This window comes from Echeneis naucrates, chromosome 14 (assembly GCF_900963305.1).
Source record: "Echeneis naucrates chromosome 14, fEcheNa1.1, whole genome shotgun sequence".
NCBI classification, from domain to species: Eukaryota; Metazoa; Chordata; class Actinopteri; order Carangiformes; family Echeneidae; genus Echeneis; species Echeneis naucrates.
The window spans coordinates 11,666,867-11,685,366 of NC_042524.1; the positions used below are offsets into that span (position 1 = coordinate 11,666,867).

Consider the following 18,500-nt stretch of genomic DNA (forward strand, 5'->3'; position numbering starts at 1 on the left):
GATCTACCCAGCAGCGTGACTTTTCTTTTTCTTTTTTTTCGGTCTCATTTCGGTCTGAAATCAACAGCGTCGCAATTTTGAGACATTTTCTTGGCCGCTGATCTGTCTGAAAACTGCTCAAAAAATGAATCATGAACTCCATGAATGAAACAGACAAGGGTTTAAGTAACATAAAGGTGAAGAATTACAATAATGTTTGCCATTAGCCACTACTTTTAAAATATAGCTGTAAATTTACATTCTCTACACAAGTACTGTATCTTTCCACACATGAACAACATTAACACCAAACACAGAAATTAGTTGATTGTCCACACTCAGTCCATCATTTCTGTTTCTGGCAATGAACAGTTCCATGTTTAAGCAACAGAAAAAAAAACCTGCTGGAAAAAGGACAAAAGGTACCAAAATGGAAACATAGAAAAGGGAATGAAAGTTGCCATAGATGCTTTTCTTTACGCTTCATTTTTGGTTCAAGGAATAAGTAGGTGCATCCATTACCCGATTGATTTTTTTTTTTTCAGCTTTGTTTTTGTTTTGTTTTTTGTTTTAGTTTTTTTTTTTTCATTGTTTTTTTTTTTTCCTATAATTTTATTTGTCGCTTGTTTGTTTATTAGCCAGTGTCTGTTCCGGAGACAATCCAGGAGTTGGCATTGCACTTGATGGCAGAGCTTTGGGTAGGGGGTGGAGAAGGAGTCCTACTGGAACCACCGGAACGCTGCTCCTGTAGGAAGCATCACCTTCTTGGAGAAACAGAAGACAGGGAGGGATGGGGGGGATGAAGGAAGGGAGGAGGAGGGGGAGGACAGGAAGTTGGAGTTGTTAGTGAAAACCATCACATTCTTGTAAAGTGTTCAAAAATATAATAGCAAAATCTAGATAGTCTGCAATACGTTCAATCGTTTGGAGCTGGTAAAACTAATCATTGTCATTTTTAATTCATCGATGACTTCTTTGTGGATTAATAATTTATGATGTATTTTATAATATAAAAAAGAGACCGATAAGTTATCAGAAGCATAAGAGGAATCATCTTAAATTGCCTCTAATTGTCCAACAATGTAAGATAAGAGGCCTTTATTGTGGCTATATGCATGGACATAGTGAAATTGTGCACACTCTCCCAACGACATTAAAAAGAACACGTTCCACACACACACCCATTTATACACACGAGACAAAACTGTATACACACACACTAATAGTAACATTGCTCTAATAATAATAAAAACTGTCAGAAAGGTATTCACTTTGCATTGTTGTACAACAAGCAATGGCAGATCCAATGAATGTTTGGCAGATAATAGACTTGAATGATTAATGTTAATCAACAAATTGATGAAACAGCAAATCAATTCAGCTCTATCTCAACTCCTATCTATATCCCTGGATGAGTCATATGTGTGAAATCTCCACATCCTACATTGTCTGGTCCATCAGCTGCCACCCTCTCCCCCCCGCGCCACCACAGGAACAGGTTTTAGTCCTGGCTTCACACAAAACCCGATATGGCACATTTATTATTTAACCACCACCACAGCGTTGCTCTCCCACACCATCATCACTGATGATGCCGTTTTCCGCCCCCCCACCACTCAGTCGCTGTGGTTATCTGTGTGTCTGATTGCACTGAGCAGGAGTGGCACACATACATGCAGCTGCAGGGCTCAGCAGCCGGCCTGCCAGTCAGGAGATAGAGAGCTACTTGGGTCCCTGGAGCTGCACGGAGCTGCACGGCTGGCGTCCTCTGCATCTCCATTCTGCAGCACGGATTCTTCCGTTCGCCGGCTCTGCCTGGAGCGAGGCAGGAGGAGCTCGGCAAACATTTATGCACCCACACACACTCTCACACCAAACCAATATGTATTCAAGTACAGTCACACACCTCCACACACAGTGGCACATTAACCGACACTCACGATACACCCCCGAAATCACACCAAACAGTGAGACTGTTATACTAAAATTCTCAAACACGATGGATGCAGATTCACTTTTCCATCAGTACCTGACAACACAAGGGTCAACGAGAAATCGCAAATACTGTGAGAGAAAAAGCAAGTACACACAATACCCTATTGAAAAGAGAAGATGCCGTGCATATGTCATACTTCTATACCCACTGAACAGATGAAATGATTAAAACTAGCCAAATTCATTTGCAACCTGAACATAATCAGGTTGAGAGTTTTGCATCTTGTTGTGCAGCTCTCTTACACAGCTGCAGTGAAATTAGGAGTTTTTCAACAAAGGCAACTCAGAGGCAAATGGCCCATTAGTCCAGAGAAGTTTGTTCAAAAACAATACCAGCCCTAATTACTTTTCAGGCTCTCATAAACCATTCCTCTACCCTTGAATCAGCAGTACAGTGTTCTTTTGAATGCTATTGTTCAAATCTGGACATGAAACTGAGTGACAGCAGGGTTCGTGCTCCCCAGGCTTCATTTACTTTGATTTTGAAAGTTAACTCCTGCTGACAAAAATGAAACATTTTGTTCGGTTAAAAAGACTTCAAACAAGGTAATTACTCTGGTGATCTCAGCCAAATATAGCCCACACTGTGCTTTATTTGTTAAATTGACTCAATCAGGAATAATCTGACAGCAGAGACACTGAATAACACGGTGCTGTTCTTTTCCTACATGTTTCCTGTGCCGGCTCCCATCAGTTTCTCAGAGAGCCTGCAAATGAAGTTTGCTGGCTCCCTCCCTCCCCCTCCCTCATGATCTTTCTGGAGCTTTCATGGGAATACACAGGCTGTTGCTCATGTTTAGGAAATTCATTTTTTGGCTGAAATGATTATCAGTATGAAGCGTGAACCTGGAGGTTAACAGCAGCATATTGCCAAATTATTTTATGGTCTGTGCGTTAAGAATAACTATCCCCCTCATCCGTCTCTGTGATGACCTTTCAGCAGCCGCACTCAGCTGTTCAGAAGACAGTCAGAGGGCAGCAACATCTGGCGCTGCCACAGATGTCAAAAATCTGGTGAAGGCTGGACTGGCCATGATGTAATGTGTGGGAAGAAAATCAACACTCCGAACTGTAAATGCTGCTTCTTTTCTTTTTTTTTCTCATTATCAAACATGTGCAATCAATGAAAAAATGGCAGCCACTCAGAAATAAAAAAGCCCTTCCTTCACCAACACTGATTGCACACGTTCAAACAGATTGGATGTGTGGGTGTGAAGTGGCCAATCACTATAATCGACAGATGTTTTTTCAAACAAGGAAAGCACATTTGTCTTAGGATAGAGCGAGCAGTTTGGACGTCCCAAAAACTGAAACAGCCTTAAGTTGAATCCACCATCATTAATAATGGTCTATCAGGGTACAGTGGATGTTAGGTAGCTTAAGCCATTGTGAACTCAGTTTTGGCCCCATGGCACCAATGCAAAGACTGGTTACTATTTTCATTTTCATCATCTACAGTTGTGAGGATTTCCTCACGGACACCACAAGAAAAAAAAAAAAAATAGGCTAACTGACACAATGAAGGCAAAGCATCTCTACATCCACATATTGTATGTGGGCTGTAACACTTCTTCTGTTCAAAGAAGTAGAAAAGAACCCCTTTAAGATAACAGAATCAAAACACCAGTGGCCTCTAGTTGGCATAAACACTCACTTTTTGTCTGGTTGAAAAGGTGAAGCATTTTTTCCCAAGTCTATTCTCTCTTCTTGTGTCAGTCATGGCGGATTTTAAATGCATTTTCTCTCGCTGGAGTCTTTGTGCCAAGGACCAGTCACTCACTCACTCACTCACTCTGCTCTATCAGTTAGAGCCATTCTTTCCCTATTACTTCATTATAAATGTCACCTCTCTTTACCTTTATCTTTATTTGCGGATTATTTTCACTGTCCGCTGATCAAACATTTTATCATGCCAAGCTATGAAATGCAAAAAAAACAAACAAAAATAATGTTAATGTAACAAATATATAGAAAGAGAGATTAACTGACTTGTTCGCGGTATGTGGGTATAAATATGCCAGAGATGATAACGGTTAAATTGATGATAAATGCAAAAACTGGTTCTCAAAAAACCATCAGTACTCATCAAGTTGGACTCAAGATTTGGTGCAAAATTAAAATCTCACACTTTAGTTTACTGAGTTTTGTCAGTATTTAATTCACATGTTGAAATGTCCTCACTGGAACACTGTCCTTTTGACCTCCAAATGACTAAAACCTATGACTTCTTGTCTGACCGCAGCTTGAATTTGTTTTGTCTTCCTTGGTGTAAAATGCTCTTTGTTTAATCCAGGCATCAGCATGACACAGTGGCTGCCTTTCTGCTTTTTTCTCTTTGTCTTGCTTAGCCTCCTCTGTCCACTCCAACTTGTCCCTCTGTCTGCCCAGCAACTTGCCCACACATCCATGTGTCTCAATGTCAGTCTGCATGCCTGTCAGTTTGCATGAGCCTGCTCTGTCCTGATTGTCTGGTGTACGGTGTCTGGGAGGCAGCAAAGAGGAAATACTCCCATATTAGAGTTATGATCCTGACAAAGTGGTGCCAGGTATGTTCAGGTGTTAACTGCTTCTGGTGACAAATAAGCAGTCTTTGAGGCGGTAGGTGAATTTCAATGCAAAATGTAAAATTCAACAAGTAGACAAAGATAAAAATTCTGTGCCGGTGTGTCAATATTTCCAAATCTTGCCCGCCCAAATGCAAAGTATAACCTGAATGTAACGTAGTGACATACAAGTAAAAACAAGGTACACTACAACTTCCTAATCCTGACTCTCCTTCTGTCGCTCTGTGTTGAACAGAATTTCTGAGACTGACACCACTGGAGGGTATTCAGACACAGAGCAGAAAAGAATTGCCTTCCCACTTATTTCTCTCAAATGTAGCATTCCCAGAATAAATCCAGACATCTTCAGCCAGTGAGCTATGAGGTGGCAAAGGCCTCAGCATGCTAACTCCCCCTCACTTGCCAATTTTACGCTCTTCTTTGAGCTGCCATGAGCTTTCAATGGAAACCGTCAACACCCTTAAAATAAGCACACTGCTGCTGGACTGCACTTGTGTACCAACCAGTATACGCTCACAGGCTTCTACAAACACACAAGCGTAACCCTGTGATGCAAACGCAGTAAAAAGCAAAGCCAAGATATTTCTCTCAGTCTTTTTTTTTTTTTGCTCACATGTGCGCACACACACAGACGTGCCAGAGAGCAGTCACAACCATCTGACAAACTGACCGCAAGACACATGTTAAATAAGACGTCATCCCCCTTTAGAGGCTGCACACTGAGTGCAACAGCCACAGCAGATGGGGATGTGCCGCCCCGTCTTTGATTGAAGGGGAATGTGACACTCTGAGGCTGTTTGAGCTACAGCTGAGGCTCACTGCACTTCATGTGGTCTCAGAAAGTCAGGAGAATCTTGTCTTTTGGTTCAAGTGCTTCCTAAGTCACCCTGAATATGCATTAAAGGCGTTGATGGGAATCAGAAATCTCTCTGCAGAAACCCTTGTTTAAAAGCCATTAAAACTATATTCTGTAATTGATAAGCTTACATCATCTTCTCAATATTGACATTTAGGATTTACTGCTGACTCTCCACTCTCCACTTTCTCTCCTGACACAGCAAATCCTCCATGAATCTCATCCTCTGACATTTAAGCTTGTACTGATGACATCACGCTCGCTGACGGTGCGGCCCAGGCTGAATCCACTGATCTAATCACCTGCCATCTGCACCTGAACAAGGGCTGTGGAAGTAATAACAAAGTGGTTTGAGACAAATACTAGGGGGCTAATAGGAAATGTATGAGTGCATGAGGACAAATAAAAACAACAGGCAAAATTGAAAATATTGTACTGCTGTACGGCCCTGTACAGGGAGAAATACGGGCTAATGCCATGCTACTGTAGCAAATCAGTTTGCAGCAAAGAAGTAACAGGTTGCAGACCTCTTTGATGGATTCCTGGTTGACTGTGAACATTGGTCTTGTTTTGAGTTAAAGCTCACTGATTCTCTGGAAGAATTTGTCAGTTGCATGATTAGTTGCTTCAAGTCATCCAAACTTTATAATGTCCAAATCCACTCTGTTTCTTGTCAGAGATGCTGAAAGTACACCGGAAAGAGCAGGAGTAAGAGCATTTCGTTTCTGAGGTGACATCAGAGGAATATTATGAGGGCTTTGTCACAAAGATTTGACATCAGGTCAAGAGAGGACTGAGGTTAAGGTTCGGTTCTTCATGTGAAGGAGTTAGGGTTTGAATGTTTCTTGACTTTCTCATTTTTATCTCATGACATTTAGTACATCTATGGCATGCATAAACTGTCAGACCTCTGAAGCTGCGTCATTCTCTGCATAATGTCACATTCAATCTAGTGAATGTTTACAATACACCTGTGATTTTGGGATTCAGGAGACCTTGACTCCTGATTTATTAATGTTCATTACCACTCAATGCATGGACTGATTTCACAGTGACAATCGACTTTTCTGCTTGGTGAAAAATGCCTAAATGTGTTCATGTCAATGACTGAATAACTAGTTCAGGCAGCATTTAAGTCAATGTTTTCCCTCTAGTTTACTCATGACAGTGACACTGATGTTATGCAGACATGAGGAATGAAGTTGTTGAGAAGTGGAGCCCATACTACAGCGGCAACCTTATAAAACACAAATATTTCCTCTAAAAATACTCATTACCCTAATATTGTTAAACTAAGCTGTAAATGCAAAAATTTGTTCTAAGCAGAGATTTGCCCTCTCATTTATATTTTTCTGCCTTCTCATTTCTGTGCTGAAAAAGAGGAAATTGCTTGACAGACACATTAAATAAATTAGTGACTAGTAGAGCTTCTCAAATGTCAGGAGTAAAAACTGTGTGCAAGGTAATTACAGCCCATACAATTACTAAAGTCAATAATCAGACCGCTATTATACTTGGTACTCGGAGGCTTGGCAGGTTTATGGTACCCTGGAGTTTCTTTCATCAGCAGACTGTGACGTTAGAAGCAACATGATGACCTATATCAACATTCATGAATATTCAAGCCCCCTTGGGTTTGGCATGGATGGTGTGAACGTCTGGTATTAGGCTAACTGGCTATGCCAACATCAGTCGCAAATCATAAATTAAAATTAAATTCCTCTTTGTTACAGACATTGCGGCGTACCACCTACGTTGCAAGCTGACATATCTCAACATTTCGGTGAATCATCAACAGAGACAAATGAAGCCTTGCGTCAATTTGCAGCTGAACAACACAACACTGGAAACCAACATGCTGATATTCAGGCACACCGATCTGATCATCTACACACAGAAAGTTTATTTTTTCTGCAACGGCTGACGTTCATTTCTGAATGCCACACTGTTAAAGGACCATCCCAGACGTCTACTGCACTGCAACTCATTTACACTTTTGATTGTTTCCCCCTCCTTTCCAAATGCTACCCAGTGTTTTGAAGTGTCATCAATCTGTTTCTCTCTATGTAGCACTCTATTATTTTCATTATTGATTAATCTACAAAATCATTTTTTCAAATTAATTGTTGTTTGCTTTTATGAAACATAAAAAATAGTCAAGAAATGTCCATCACCTTACAGAGGCAAATATCATATGAGCAGGTAATCTTGTAAATTCACACTTTTTATTTTTATGAGCTGATTATAATATGATAATAATTGCCATCCATTTTGATAGTTTACTAACAGTTTCACTGATTTCTTGATCAAAGCATTGATGGTTTCTGCTCAAAGACAACCTTGAGGTAATATATATTCAGTTACTGTAGCTACATAACTACTTTGTAAAAAGCAGACATGAGCTACACTTTACTGCGTTATCCAACCTAAATACAATTTAAAGCTTCCGGAAAGTTTGCCATGTTTTAAACTGAACACTCTCCAATAATAAATCTGTCCCTTCGAGGAGCATTTCATTGTGGATGGCCATCCTCAACACACAACCTTTCAGCCTATAAACAAGAGTCCAAGCTGTCACCCTCAATCGCCATCAGAAAGAGAAAGGGGTAAAACTGTTCGGGGTTTGAAGCACAGCTCCAGTTTGAGTTGGACCAGAGAACTCTCTCCTGGTTCACGTCCACACTGTGTTGCATATCTATCAATTTGTTATGTAATGCCAAAGTGATGCTATTATCAATTGATCTCAAAAGTTTATTTCCTTTGAGATGGAACATCTGCTGAAATTGATTTCATGATTGGTTGTTCTGTCACCACAGTCAGGGTTAGTTAGGCCACTGAGTGTGAAGGAGGTAACAGACAGGGAGTTTGGGGCCATATAGACAAGCAGGAGTGTCACCGGAGAGAAGGACAGCAAAAGGCAGCAAAAGATAGGGGGGTGGGGGGGCCATGTGCCGTGCTGACACCTGGTGCTCCAGATGACAGCTTTGTGGCCAGATGGGCCTTGTTACATGCACAAACATACACAAACATAACCACGCATGTACACTCACGCACGAACATACTGTACACATATTCTCAATTACTGCCACTGTGCATCCCAACATTTATTTAACATTTCTGTGCAATCAGCATATGCACAGTTCAGCATAGGGAAGATGGGCATGTGACCAAACAAATAAAAACATAAATAAAAAGAAACCTTTTGTAACCGTTTTCGGAAAAATCACAACCCACCAAACAATTAGTCATCAGTTTGAAAGTGGTGAGCAGGATAATGGTGTGGTTCTGATGGACAGATTAAAGAGATCCTATGGTGCATGCTCACCCTACACATATCCACCATACTCCTCACCAACTGTTATCTCCCTCCTGGTGAGTTACCACACCACCAAAAAGCCCCCCTACACTGTTTCCTTTAAAGGGCAATTATATTCAGATATGAACCAAAAAGCCTTTGTCCTCTCAGCTTTGCCAATCTCTTATGTAATTTTAAATTCCTCAGTTCCTCAGTATGGATCAACTCCTAATATAAAATATGATGTTAACAAGCCAAAAGCTAATGTGTTAGGTTTTTCGTACATGTTAATGCAGCCTAACATCATTAGATTTGAATGCATTGAAGCTTTGTAGTAACTCTTTGGTTCAAGTTTTTTTCTTTTTTTCTTCATTTCTTCAAGAACCCTGAACAATGGCTCACAAAGCAAAGTCACTGTGCAAACACCACCTTCTTACCTCCAGAGCAGCAGAGGGCTTCTTCTTTAGTTCCTCACATTTGCGAAACTTGCAGATCTGGTGGCCTGTTTTGCGATTCCGGCAGCTGCTGCATTGCTCGCAGTTAATCCGCCGTCGGCAAGGTGGACACATGCCGCAACGTTTTCGTTTCTTTTTACCGGAGTTGATAGCAGAGGCCAGCTCACTCTGCGCTGGGTACTCGGCCAGGCTGGCCATGTGTAGTGCACTGTCTGCCAGAAACACTCCAGCCGGCGTCATGATGAAAAGCCCCGGGTTGAAGGGGAAGCCACCCCCTACTCCATATGGGAAGTCAACAGGACCACCTACGGCGTCCGTGACAGACGTACCCTCCAAGTCGCTAGCCCCCGAGCTTCCATCTCCACCGCCAACTCCCACTCCCATGCCCCCAGGCAGGAGCATGTGCTCCATACCGGCCCGCTTTAACAGTGCCGCTGCCTGGGCAAAGTGCAGCAGGCCATTCTGTCCCTCCAGAACCTGTTCTAGGGTTCGGTCCAACTTGGCTGCTGTCAGTGCGGAGACAGTGGGCTGGGGCTGTGGGGGTGGCTGAGGCTTGGCCGAGTGGCTCTTACTCTCGCTATTGTCCGTGTGTCCATTGGTGGTAGCAGAGGAGACTGCCGTATACTGGGAGAGCGTACGAGAGTTTTTAAGGCTCTTACTGAGGGGCTCACTGATGATGCCACTGCGGTTCCTGCGCTCTGTGACGGGAGAGTCCTGTTTGCAGCTGCTCCGCTCCAGGTCCTCTGTCCGGCCCCCCTCCGACAGCCCGGTAGACATGGTCCAGAGCGTACGTGCCTGGGTCGGGGATGAGGGTGGAAAGGGGGCAGGGGTGAGCGAGGAGGGGGAGCAAAGACCTTTCCTCGGTCCGCACTGTGCCCCGGTGAGAGTGATGCCTCACCTTAATGGACCAACCAACCAGCCGACAACAGACAGGCCCCGGAGCCTTCTGCCCCACTACTGCTCAGCCCTCATCCACGTTCTTCCATGGGCCGTCTGGAAACTTCACAGAGAGAGAAGAGACGTATATCAATTTCTCATGGGTGATAATTTTACCAAATCAATGACAAGTAAAAATATCTCCCATTTCTGTTGGTCTGTGGCTAAACTACTTGAACTCATTCACAGACTGTTTTCTCATTTCCACATCCATCAGAAACAGTAGCATGCGTATATCAATCTATCTGACTTGGTTTTAGTTGCTTTTGGTCTCTACCGAAGGTTTTTTATCTGTTACGTTTTCTCACTTTGTTCACCAGATATTTGCTATTGCTCTCACATTGTAACGGATAACTGAACTGAACACAGAGGTGTCATCATCTTTTGTAAAGATTAAAAACAGTTGAATTAAATACTGAAATGAAAATTAAATTTCAGTATGGTTCAGTTTTTAATCCTCAATGTCGAATGTCGAAATGAATTTCTAAATTTAATTCTTTAACAGGTGTTGCCCAGTGTTTTCATTTATAGCCCAAAAAACACTGATGAAGATATGCTGATAATAAATTAAAATTCAGCCTTAGGGAACCAGAAGCTTTAATTGCCTCCCTGTTTTGTCCCCCTTATGTTTTTTTTTTGTTTGTTTGTTTGTTTGCTTGTTTGTTTTTTTAAAGCCATCAATCTACAAATCAAATTTCACAGACTCCTGACTGGTGAATCAACACCTGGTCCCCTGGTGTTTCTCTGATTCTTCAGAAGAGAAAAAGACTAAAACAAAAACTGAAAAAGAAATACCAAAGTTGCATTGAGGACAGAAATTGCTTTGGAAACTCCATGAATAAAAAAGATATACCAGAATGTAACTAAAAACAATGATATTGATTTCATTTTATTTATTTTTTCATTCTCAACTAAAAGACTAGATTGAGATAATTTCTGTTGCATAATGGCACTATACTAATAAAAACTAATAAAAGTGAAGATATTCACGCATCAAAACAAGCGTAGTTATGTCAGCATTTGATACACAACAGTTTTTGTCATTGCAGTAAGCGCCTTACACATGCGGTGTGGTATTCAACGATACTGGACACACTTCCACATCATCATTTTTGCCTGTGTTGAAATAATGCCCATATAAACTTCTGTTGATGAACTGATCTGCTGTATCCGTGTCATATTACATCTACATCTTATATTTAAATCATCTTTAGATGACCTTTAGAAAGCTCAAATTAAGGCTTTTCTATTTCTATGAACAGTGTAATCATGTAATATATACAGCATTACCGACTATCAGTGCATGGTCACTGAGCCAAGTGTCCAACATTTCAATATGAAGTGTGACAATATTTGACTTCGGAACAGAACCAAGAAAGTTTATTTTCTATGATTAACTTTTGATTGCTGTGACTTTGCTGGGACAATTAATTATTTTAAAACCCAAATAGTTTTTAAGACCGAACCTCTGGCACAATTTATTTAGGTGACATGTTAGATTAAATGAGGGGACAAGCTTACAAGAAAGGCTTCACTGGGCTGGTAGTGGCAGACTCCTCACTAAACAGAGATGCATGCATGCTTCAGCTTTTAGCGTAAAATTCCTGTGACTGCTCATCTGTGAGAAAAAAAAAAACAAAAAAAAAACTATGCTGCTATTCTCCTGACCTGTCCATGTTCACAAACAAGCATACCACCTCCCACAGAAAAGCTGAGGAAATGGCCGGGCCAGTCCTTATAAGGGAAACAAAGGGAAAGGGAGGGGAAGAGGATGGGGGGGTGGGGGGGTATCTGTGCAGTGTGTGGAAATTGGAAGGCCAGAATTAGTGGGAGGTAAAGCTTCAAAGGCAAGAGCACAGCCCCCACATTCTCACCAGCTCAGGGGGATGTGGCGCCAGTGAACCAGAGCCAGCTCCGCAGCCCCTCAGCCCCATAGTTTCAGTTTCTCCCACTATAGCACTGACCAGGGTCCAGTTTCCCAAAAGCATCTCAACACTAGCTGCATCTCGGCTCAGTTGTGGCTGGATGCAGAACAGCACTGTAAATCATCGGAGGGATACGAGGGAATTTGTGTGGTTTTATGGACTATGGGATCTGAAGACTTATGTATTTAGTGTTCAGTTATGAATACTTTAATGCTGTTAAAGGGGCTTTTACAGTGAGCCTATAATTGAACTCTATGGCAGCTGTGCATTTGTAAAAGTAAATCTGAGTAGGAACTTGTACAACAGCACTATTTCCTGATTAATTGTGGCTTGGGAGAATATCCTGCTCTGATCCAACTGCTTCATCAATGATCTAAATACAGTAAATGTGCTAAAAGACTTGAGCATTCCACATAATTAATGAATTGGCACATTATCAATAGCTAGAATAAATGGCCTCTCAAGTCAGCTACAAAGCGACAAAGTTGGCACAGCTCATGAACACTTTCAAAAATATCACTGATCGGCTATAATGTAATAATTCAGCATGGACATCATTGTCCCATTAGCCAGCAACTGATGACATCACAGGATTTTAAAAAAGAAGCAGGTCTTTCAAATGAAGCTGACATGTATTTCAACGGCTGTGTTCACTATTGACAGTATGAATGTGACACGATGCGTCTCATGGATTATCAATCCCAGCTGCTGTATGGATGGTGATGATGATGATGATGCAGTGACACACACATTTTTTTTGCTTCAATAAAATAGAAATAATGTGACAAATTACTGTGATTTTCCTTGATGGCCAGTGTTATTTTCCGCATTATAACTGATAAGAATGATTTGAGCAATAATGCTTCAGTAATTAAGGGGCTTTTCAACACTCTGTTATTAGTACACTACAGTGATGGAAACCTATACTATGTTTAGGAAAAATAAACAGATACATTTGAAGAATAGTGATATTAACTGGTTTAGTGTTACAATATTTTTCTGCCTGGCAGAGAAAAAGAATGTTATTGAAAACTCTAGAGACTAACAACCACACGTCACCAGACTTGTGCTTTACATGTTTACAGGTTGCGCTGTAGCCAAAAATCGGTGCACCACAGCACAGTTGTTGCCGTGGTCTGCCCGCTCCATACTCCCTTTCCACAGCATCTGCTATCCATCCAATGGAGCAATCAGTCACACACTTTCCCTCTTCCAGCATCTTTCACCTCCCAAATTTACACAAGAAGCATGTGTCCTTATGTGAACTGTCTCATAAATCACAACTGGTACACAGCATAGTTAATGTTGTGTCTGCTTTTAAGAATATTTACTCTCTATACACATAATGTGTTATTTCACCTTTCTTTTAATTGCTTATCTATAATTTCAGACATTCAGGAGGCTTTTACCCACAGCCAAATTATCCGAGGTGTATACTCTCCATAACCGCAGACAAACGGTTTGAAACCAGTAGAAACACAAATAAAGCAGTTCTGTGGTAAAAATCTGTGATTCATCTTCCCTGTTCCATGAACACACAGTGTTGGATGGGTTGGGATCTGAGCTGCCCAGCATTTGTTTTGCCTTTTTGTCCAATAATTTAAGACAAGACATTCAATAGCTAAAAGTACAAAGCTGAATATGTAGTTTAAAACCAAAACAAAACGCTATCAACAGGCCACTAAATCAAATGAACTGTTTCTGATTAAAATCACACAATTCTGACGGTTTGAACAGCTCAGGAGGTATATAGCACAGTTCTAGCTGTTTTTAGTCATTTTAATGTTTAAGATCTACATATTATAGCTTTAATGCTGGAGTTCACATTCATCTCTGGCTTCTCTGAATTGACTGGATAAGTGCTCTATAATTAGCCATCATATAGCCATCAACATATTTGACACTTCTTGCACCTCAAACTGTGACAAAATAAATAAGTATAGATATTTCTGTATTTCTTTATGTATCTGCAATAGACGTGCTGTAAAGGCTTAGCAAACAAAGACAAGGATCAAGATATTGATGGTCCCAATGATCAATACGGCCCAACAACTAGGTGCATGAAGTCTTTCTCAGATCAGCCAATAAGCTCAGCTGATTGCACAATATGGGTGTGGCCTGTGAGAACAATAATTGGTGGCTGAAAATGCAGAAAAACTGTTGATGATTTTTTTTTTAAAGCTGTTCCTTTAAAGGATGATCATCATTATAGACAAAACTGAATCTGTTTTTGTTCTTTTTTACTACAGCTGTCAGGTTAGTGGCCAGTCTGATAAAATATTCCACATTGCTTATGAAGAAATGTGATGACTGTATTAATTGAAGAAAGACACATATAGTCTTCCATCAACTGGACATGTTTTGGTGAATCAGCTGATGTCAGCTTGAATGCTATCTGCTATTGTATACTGACTTTGGTTTCAGTACACTGTGGCCGCAGTGTCAGTGAGAACACAGCCTATACCAAATTTCTTTCAAACAGCCCCACACAAACAGTGGCACATTGTCGTTAGAGTATGTAATGTGGTGTCTGGATATTTCTCTGTCGTGATACGAACTGAAACTCAGCCCGGTATCAATGAGCTGACACTCAAAGGGAAATTTCAAAATATTGGGAAATGTGTTGATTTGCTTTCTTGCCAAGGGCTGGGTGGGAATAATGATGCTACTGTTGTGTCTGCACGCGAAATATGAAGCTACAGGCAAGAGCTTAGCTTAACACAGAGACTGGAGTCAGGGAAACAGCAAGCATGGCTCTGTCCAAAAGTAACAAGATCCACCTACCAGCCCCTTGCAAGCTCCCCAATTAACATGTTTGATCCTGTTTGTTTAGTATGAACAAAAAAAAACAACAATTCATTAACCGGGGTCAAGTGCTGTACTATTTGTCCAGGACCAGCTGCCAGGCAACTGGGTTAGACAGTCCAGGAAGTTACCGGTCTTGGCCAAGACATAGTCTGGGATATTAAGCTTCTTTCAAAAACAATGAAACGCCTGATGTATATATATGATGTATATATCGTGTATACCTGACCTCTAGATGGAAAAAGTATGAAGTATGAAAGCATTGTAAAGCCAACCAAATCCACAGATAAATGTGTCAGAGGTTCAGAATAAGAGTCTCTGACAAAATCTGGCACAGGCTGTAACAACAAAACAGAGATTTTCGTTTTATTTGGGACATTTACAACAACTTTAAATCACTAAATCACCTGTGAAGGAGGCTTGCCTTTAACAAATTGTAGGTTCACAGCACTAAACATGACGATTAGCCTACCTCCTGACAGCAACAGCACTGCTGGGCGAATATTATCAGCACTATGACACTTGTATGAGCACGAACAGCTCATTTGACACTCACACGCGGCTCCCGGCTCCTAATTGTCAAACGCTTTCACAGTTAACCTTGAATACACATCTTTTCAAATGATATCGCTCCTCGTGTGCCCTGATTTACACCAGCCATCATGAGAGGATTCACAAGAGGGATGCATGTCACTCGACAATAACGTGACCACTGACTGAAGGATGAAAGTGGAAGAAAGCATTTAGGGTCAGTGTGTGGGCATATAGATATAAAATCAGTTATAGATTGTTATGCTATATGTGTGTGTGTGTTGTTCTGGGCTAATCTCTTTCAGAACAAAAATCTGTACAGAAAAACAAACAAAAGCTACCAGGAATCTGAGATCTTTCTCTTTTGGGGCTGCTTAAGTATTCTACACATATGGACTGCCTCATATTACCCGCTGGAGGCATTTATGAGTTCAGTTCAACCCCTGAAGGATAAACTCAAGATATTAATTGATATTCAATTCAATAGACAAACTCATGGATCAAGTGTGACTGGATCTCTTGTTAGCCAATTAAACTTAAAGGAGTCAAAACTCTCAGTAAGCATGAAGTAATCAGCCTGAATGTGAATCAGGACTCTTCAGCCCAATAAGTTTCCTTTCCTGACGTCAGTGCGTGCGCAGGTGACCACAGTCACCTCTTCAGAAAAGCTGAGCGACACACAGTGCAACGTCCTCCGCCAGCTCCGCCAACAGCTGACTACACCTCTACCGACGCGGGAAAAGACTCCGTGCGGGAGTTGAGGGCGACGCAAATGCGGCGTCCTCAGTCTGCAGACGCTGTCTGCGGAGCCGCCGCTCCGCCGCGGTGAGCAGCACAGTGGCTGTTCCTCCCACCTCCTGTCTACAGTCAGGCGCACACACACGCACACACACACACACACACACACACACACACACACACACACACACACACACACACACACACACACACACACACGCACACACACGCACGTGCACAAACGCAGCGGAAGTTAAAAAGCGTGGTGATAATAATTAGACTCCAGGCTCCATCCGCTGTCCGCAACCCGCTGCGTCTTTTTCTCCCTAATTAGACGATGTAGGGAAAAAGTTGGAGGAGGAAAACAGCAAACTGTGACTCCAAATGATCGGCCAACATATGGAGCAGATACCGGTGGATGGCATGAGGCGGGTGGGGAACGTGTGGGGGGGTAAATCTTTGGGTACCTCTGTGAAAGCTACCTTTTAACTTTCTTATGATGCTCGGAGAAAAAACAGGAAGCAGAGATAAGAAATAAGACCAACGTGAATTTTGTATCTATATATATATAAAATATGCTAAATTCTTCGTGGCAAACTTCGTCTCAGGAAAACTGCTGTCCATATATGAGATTTGGGGCTGACAGCGGATTAGGCAAAAGTTTCAATTAAAGGCTGCGGGGCGACGACCGGAGAGAGTCTGTTGTCCAATGCAGGCACGATCCGAGTCTAATGCGCGCTGATCTTTTCTTTCATTAACTGGCAGCGTCAAGTTTAGTGCGCATTACTAACAGCTGATTCCCAATAAAAAAAAGCACCGGGCTGTCTGCTCAGGACCGAGCCGATCTCTGTCAGCGCTGAATAAAGAGAAACGAGGGTTGTTCTTCAAAAACTGAGAACAGCTTGTAAAATACATTTTACATTACATTACATTACATTACATACATTTTTTATTCCATCTCAGCGCAGTGCCGGAGCACCATGGCACAGCTTTTGTTTGTTTTGGTTTTTTATTACTATTATTTTTCGATGTATTTTATTTTAAGCTGGTTAAAATATCGGGCTTTTGTCTGGACTCAGTGATCTATGAGCACGGTAGCCTGTCTGCGGTACCAGCACAGCCTCTGGTCTGCAGATATAACAGGAGCCCCTGTTCACCCTGCTATAACTTGATCCTATAAGAAGATGACATGCCAACTTTCAGCAGACTTCAACAAAGTATGACCCCCCCCAGACACACACACTCACACACACACACACGCACATACACACACACATCCAACCCCTCCTCCCTCCTCTTCCATGTATCTGCATATTTGCAAACACGGGCCCATTTTATTCGCACCTACCAAAGCAGATCGGAGTGAAGGGGAGGGCTTCCACAGTCCGAGCGGTCCGTCTCTCAGTCTGCCGTGCAGAATGGTGACAAAAAAAAAAGAAAAAAAAAGAAAGGGCAGGGGGAAAAAGCTTATTCTCCGGGAACACAATCCTACAGAGTGTCTGCCTTTTAATGACAAATGTGAAAAGAAAAAAAAAATTCGCCGTCAGTTATTGTGGAAAAGCGTACTTTCTCAGAGGCTGAACGCGTGGGTTCCCCCAGCTTTCTCGGTCCTTGCAATCCCACCTCTACATCCCCGCTTGCAGAGAGGAACATGCAAACACATTTCATAGATTTTTGGAGCTTCGCGGAAAAACCGAACTGGATTTTTTTCTGCGCGCTCCGTCTGAGGCCACAACAAACTGAGACGAGCCTCGGGTTTGATTCGGGGGGGGGGGCTGTTTCAAAATAAAATCATGGCCCGAGAGGAGACTGACTGTCGTCTGTCTTTCATTCTCATCTGTCTCTGTCGTGCTGGCTGGCGACGGAGACGGCGTCTTTTTCTTTTCTCTGAATTAAAAATATATAAAAAATATAACTGATATATAAAAGAAAAAATATTTTTGAAACGGTAATATTTTAAACACGGATGGGGTTGATTTGTTTAAATGAAGTGCCTCCTTTGTAGATAGATAGGGGAGATCAGAGGTTACCCAGAATGCCAAGCTGACAGGACTGAGATCCCTCCCTCCTCTCCTCCTCTCCATCAGTCCGTGAGTCCACTCCACCTCTTTCAGCTGCCCAGTCTGCTGGCAGGCGGCCAACCCAAGTGTGTGGAAATGACACCGCCAGGGCGGCAGAGATTTTCCTTCATTTCTCTCCTTCCCGATCGCAGACTGGCTGACATTGGCTAGAAAGTGGAGCAGCTCGTCAGGGACAATCAATGCGAATCGATCGAGCTGTGCGGTTGAAGCTCTGGAGCTGGAAAATATCGCGGCAGCTGAAAGAGAGAGAGAGAGGGAGAGAGAGAGAGAGAGGGGGGGGGGGTGCTTTGCTAACTCTGCCAGTTGCCAAACAACCTCCCTGCAAACAAATATGCTCTGG

At 42.1% G+C, this 18,500-nt stretch overlaps 1 protein-coding gene across 2 annotated transcripts; it reads right to left on the reverse strand.

Moving 5' to 3' along the window:
• Positions 1-524: 524 nt before the first annotated feature.
• Positions 525-17,695, reverse strand: cxxc5a (CXXC finger protein 5a). 2 transcript variants are annotated; one of them, XM_029519677.1, is made up of 3 exons: positions 17,428-17,695; positions 9,127-10,144; positions 525-740 (listed from the first exon to the last, which is right to left on the reverse strand). In XM_029519677.1, exons 2-3 carry the CDS (start codon positions 9,919-9,921, stop codon positions 699-701), a joined length of 837 nt encoding a protein of 278 aa, XP_029375537.1. In that variant the 5' UTR covers positions 9,922-10,144; positions 17,428-17,695; the 3' UTR covers positions 525-698. The 2 variants fall into 2 exon arrangements, with proteins under 2 accessions (XP_029375537.1, XP_029375536.1); XM_029519676.1 differs by having other exon boundaries at positions 525-743.
• Positions 17,696-18,500: the final 805 nt, after the last annotated feature.

Excerpts from the sequence above, each read along its gene's own strand:
- cxxc5a (XM_029519676.1), bottom strand. The coding sequence starts at position 9,921 with ATGTCTACCGGGCTGTCGGAGGGGGGCCGGACAGAGGACCTGGAGCGG. Across the intron at positions 744-9,126 it reads AGCCCTCTGCTGCTCTGGAG|AAGGTGATGCTTCCTACAGG; the intron begins GTAAGAAGGTGG and ends TGTTTCTCCAAG.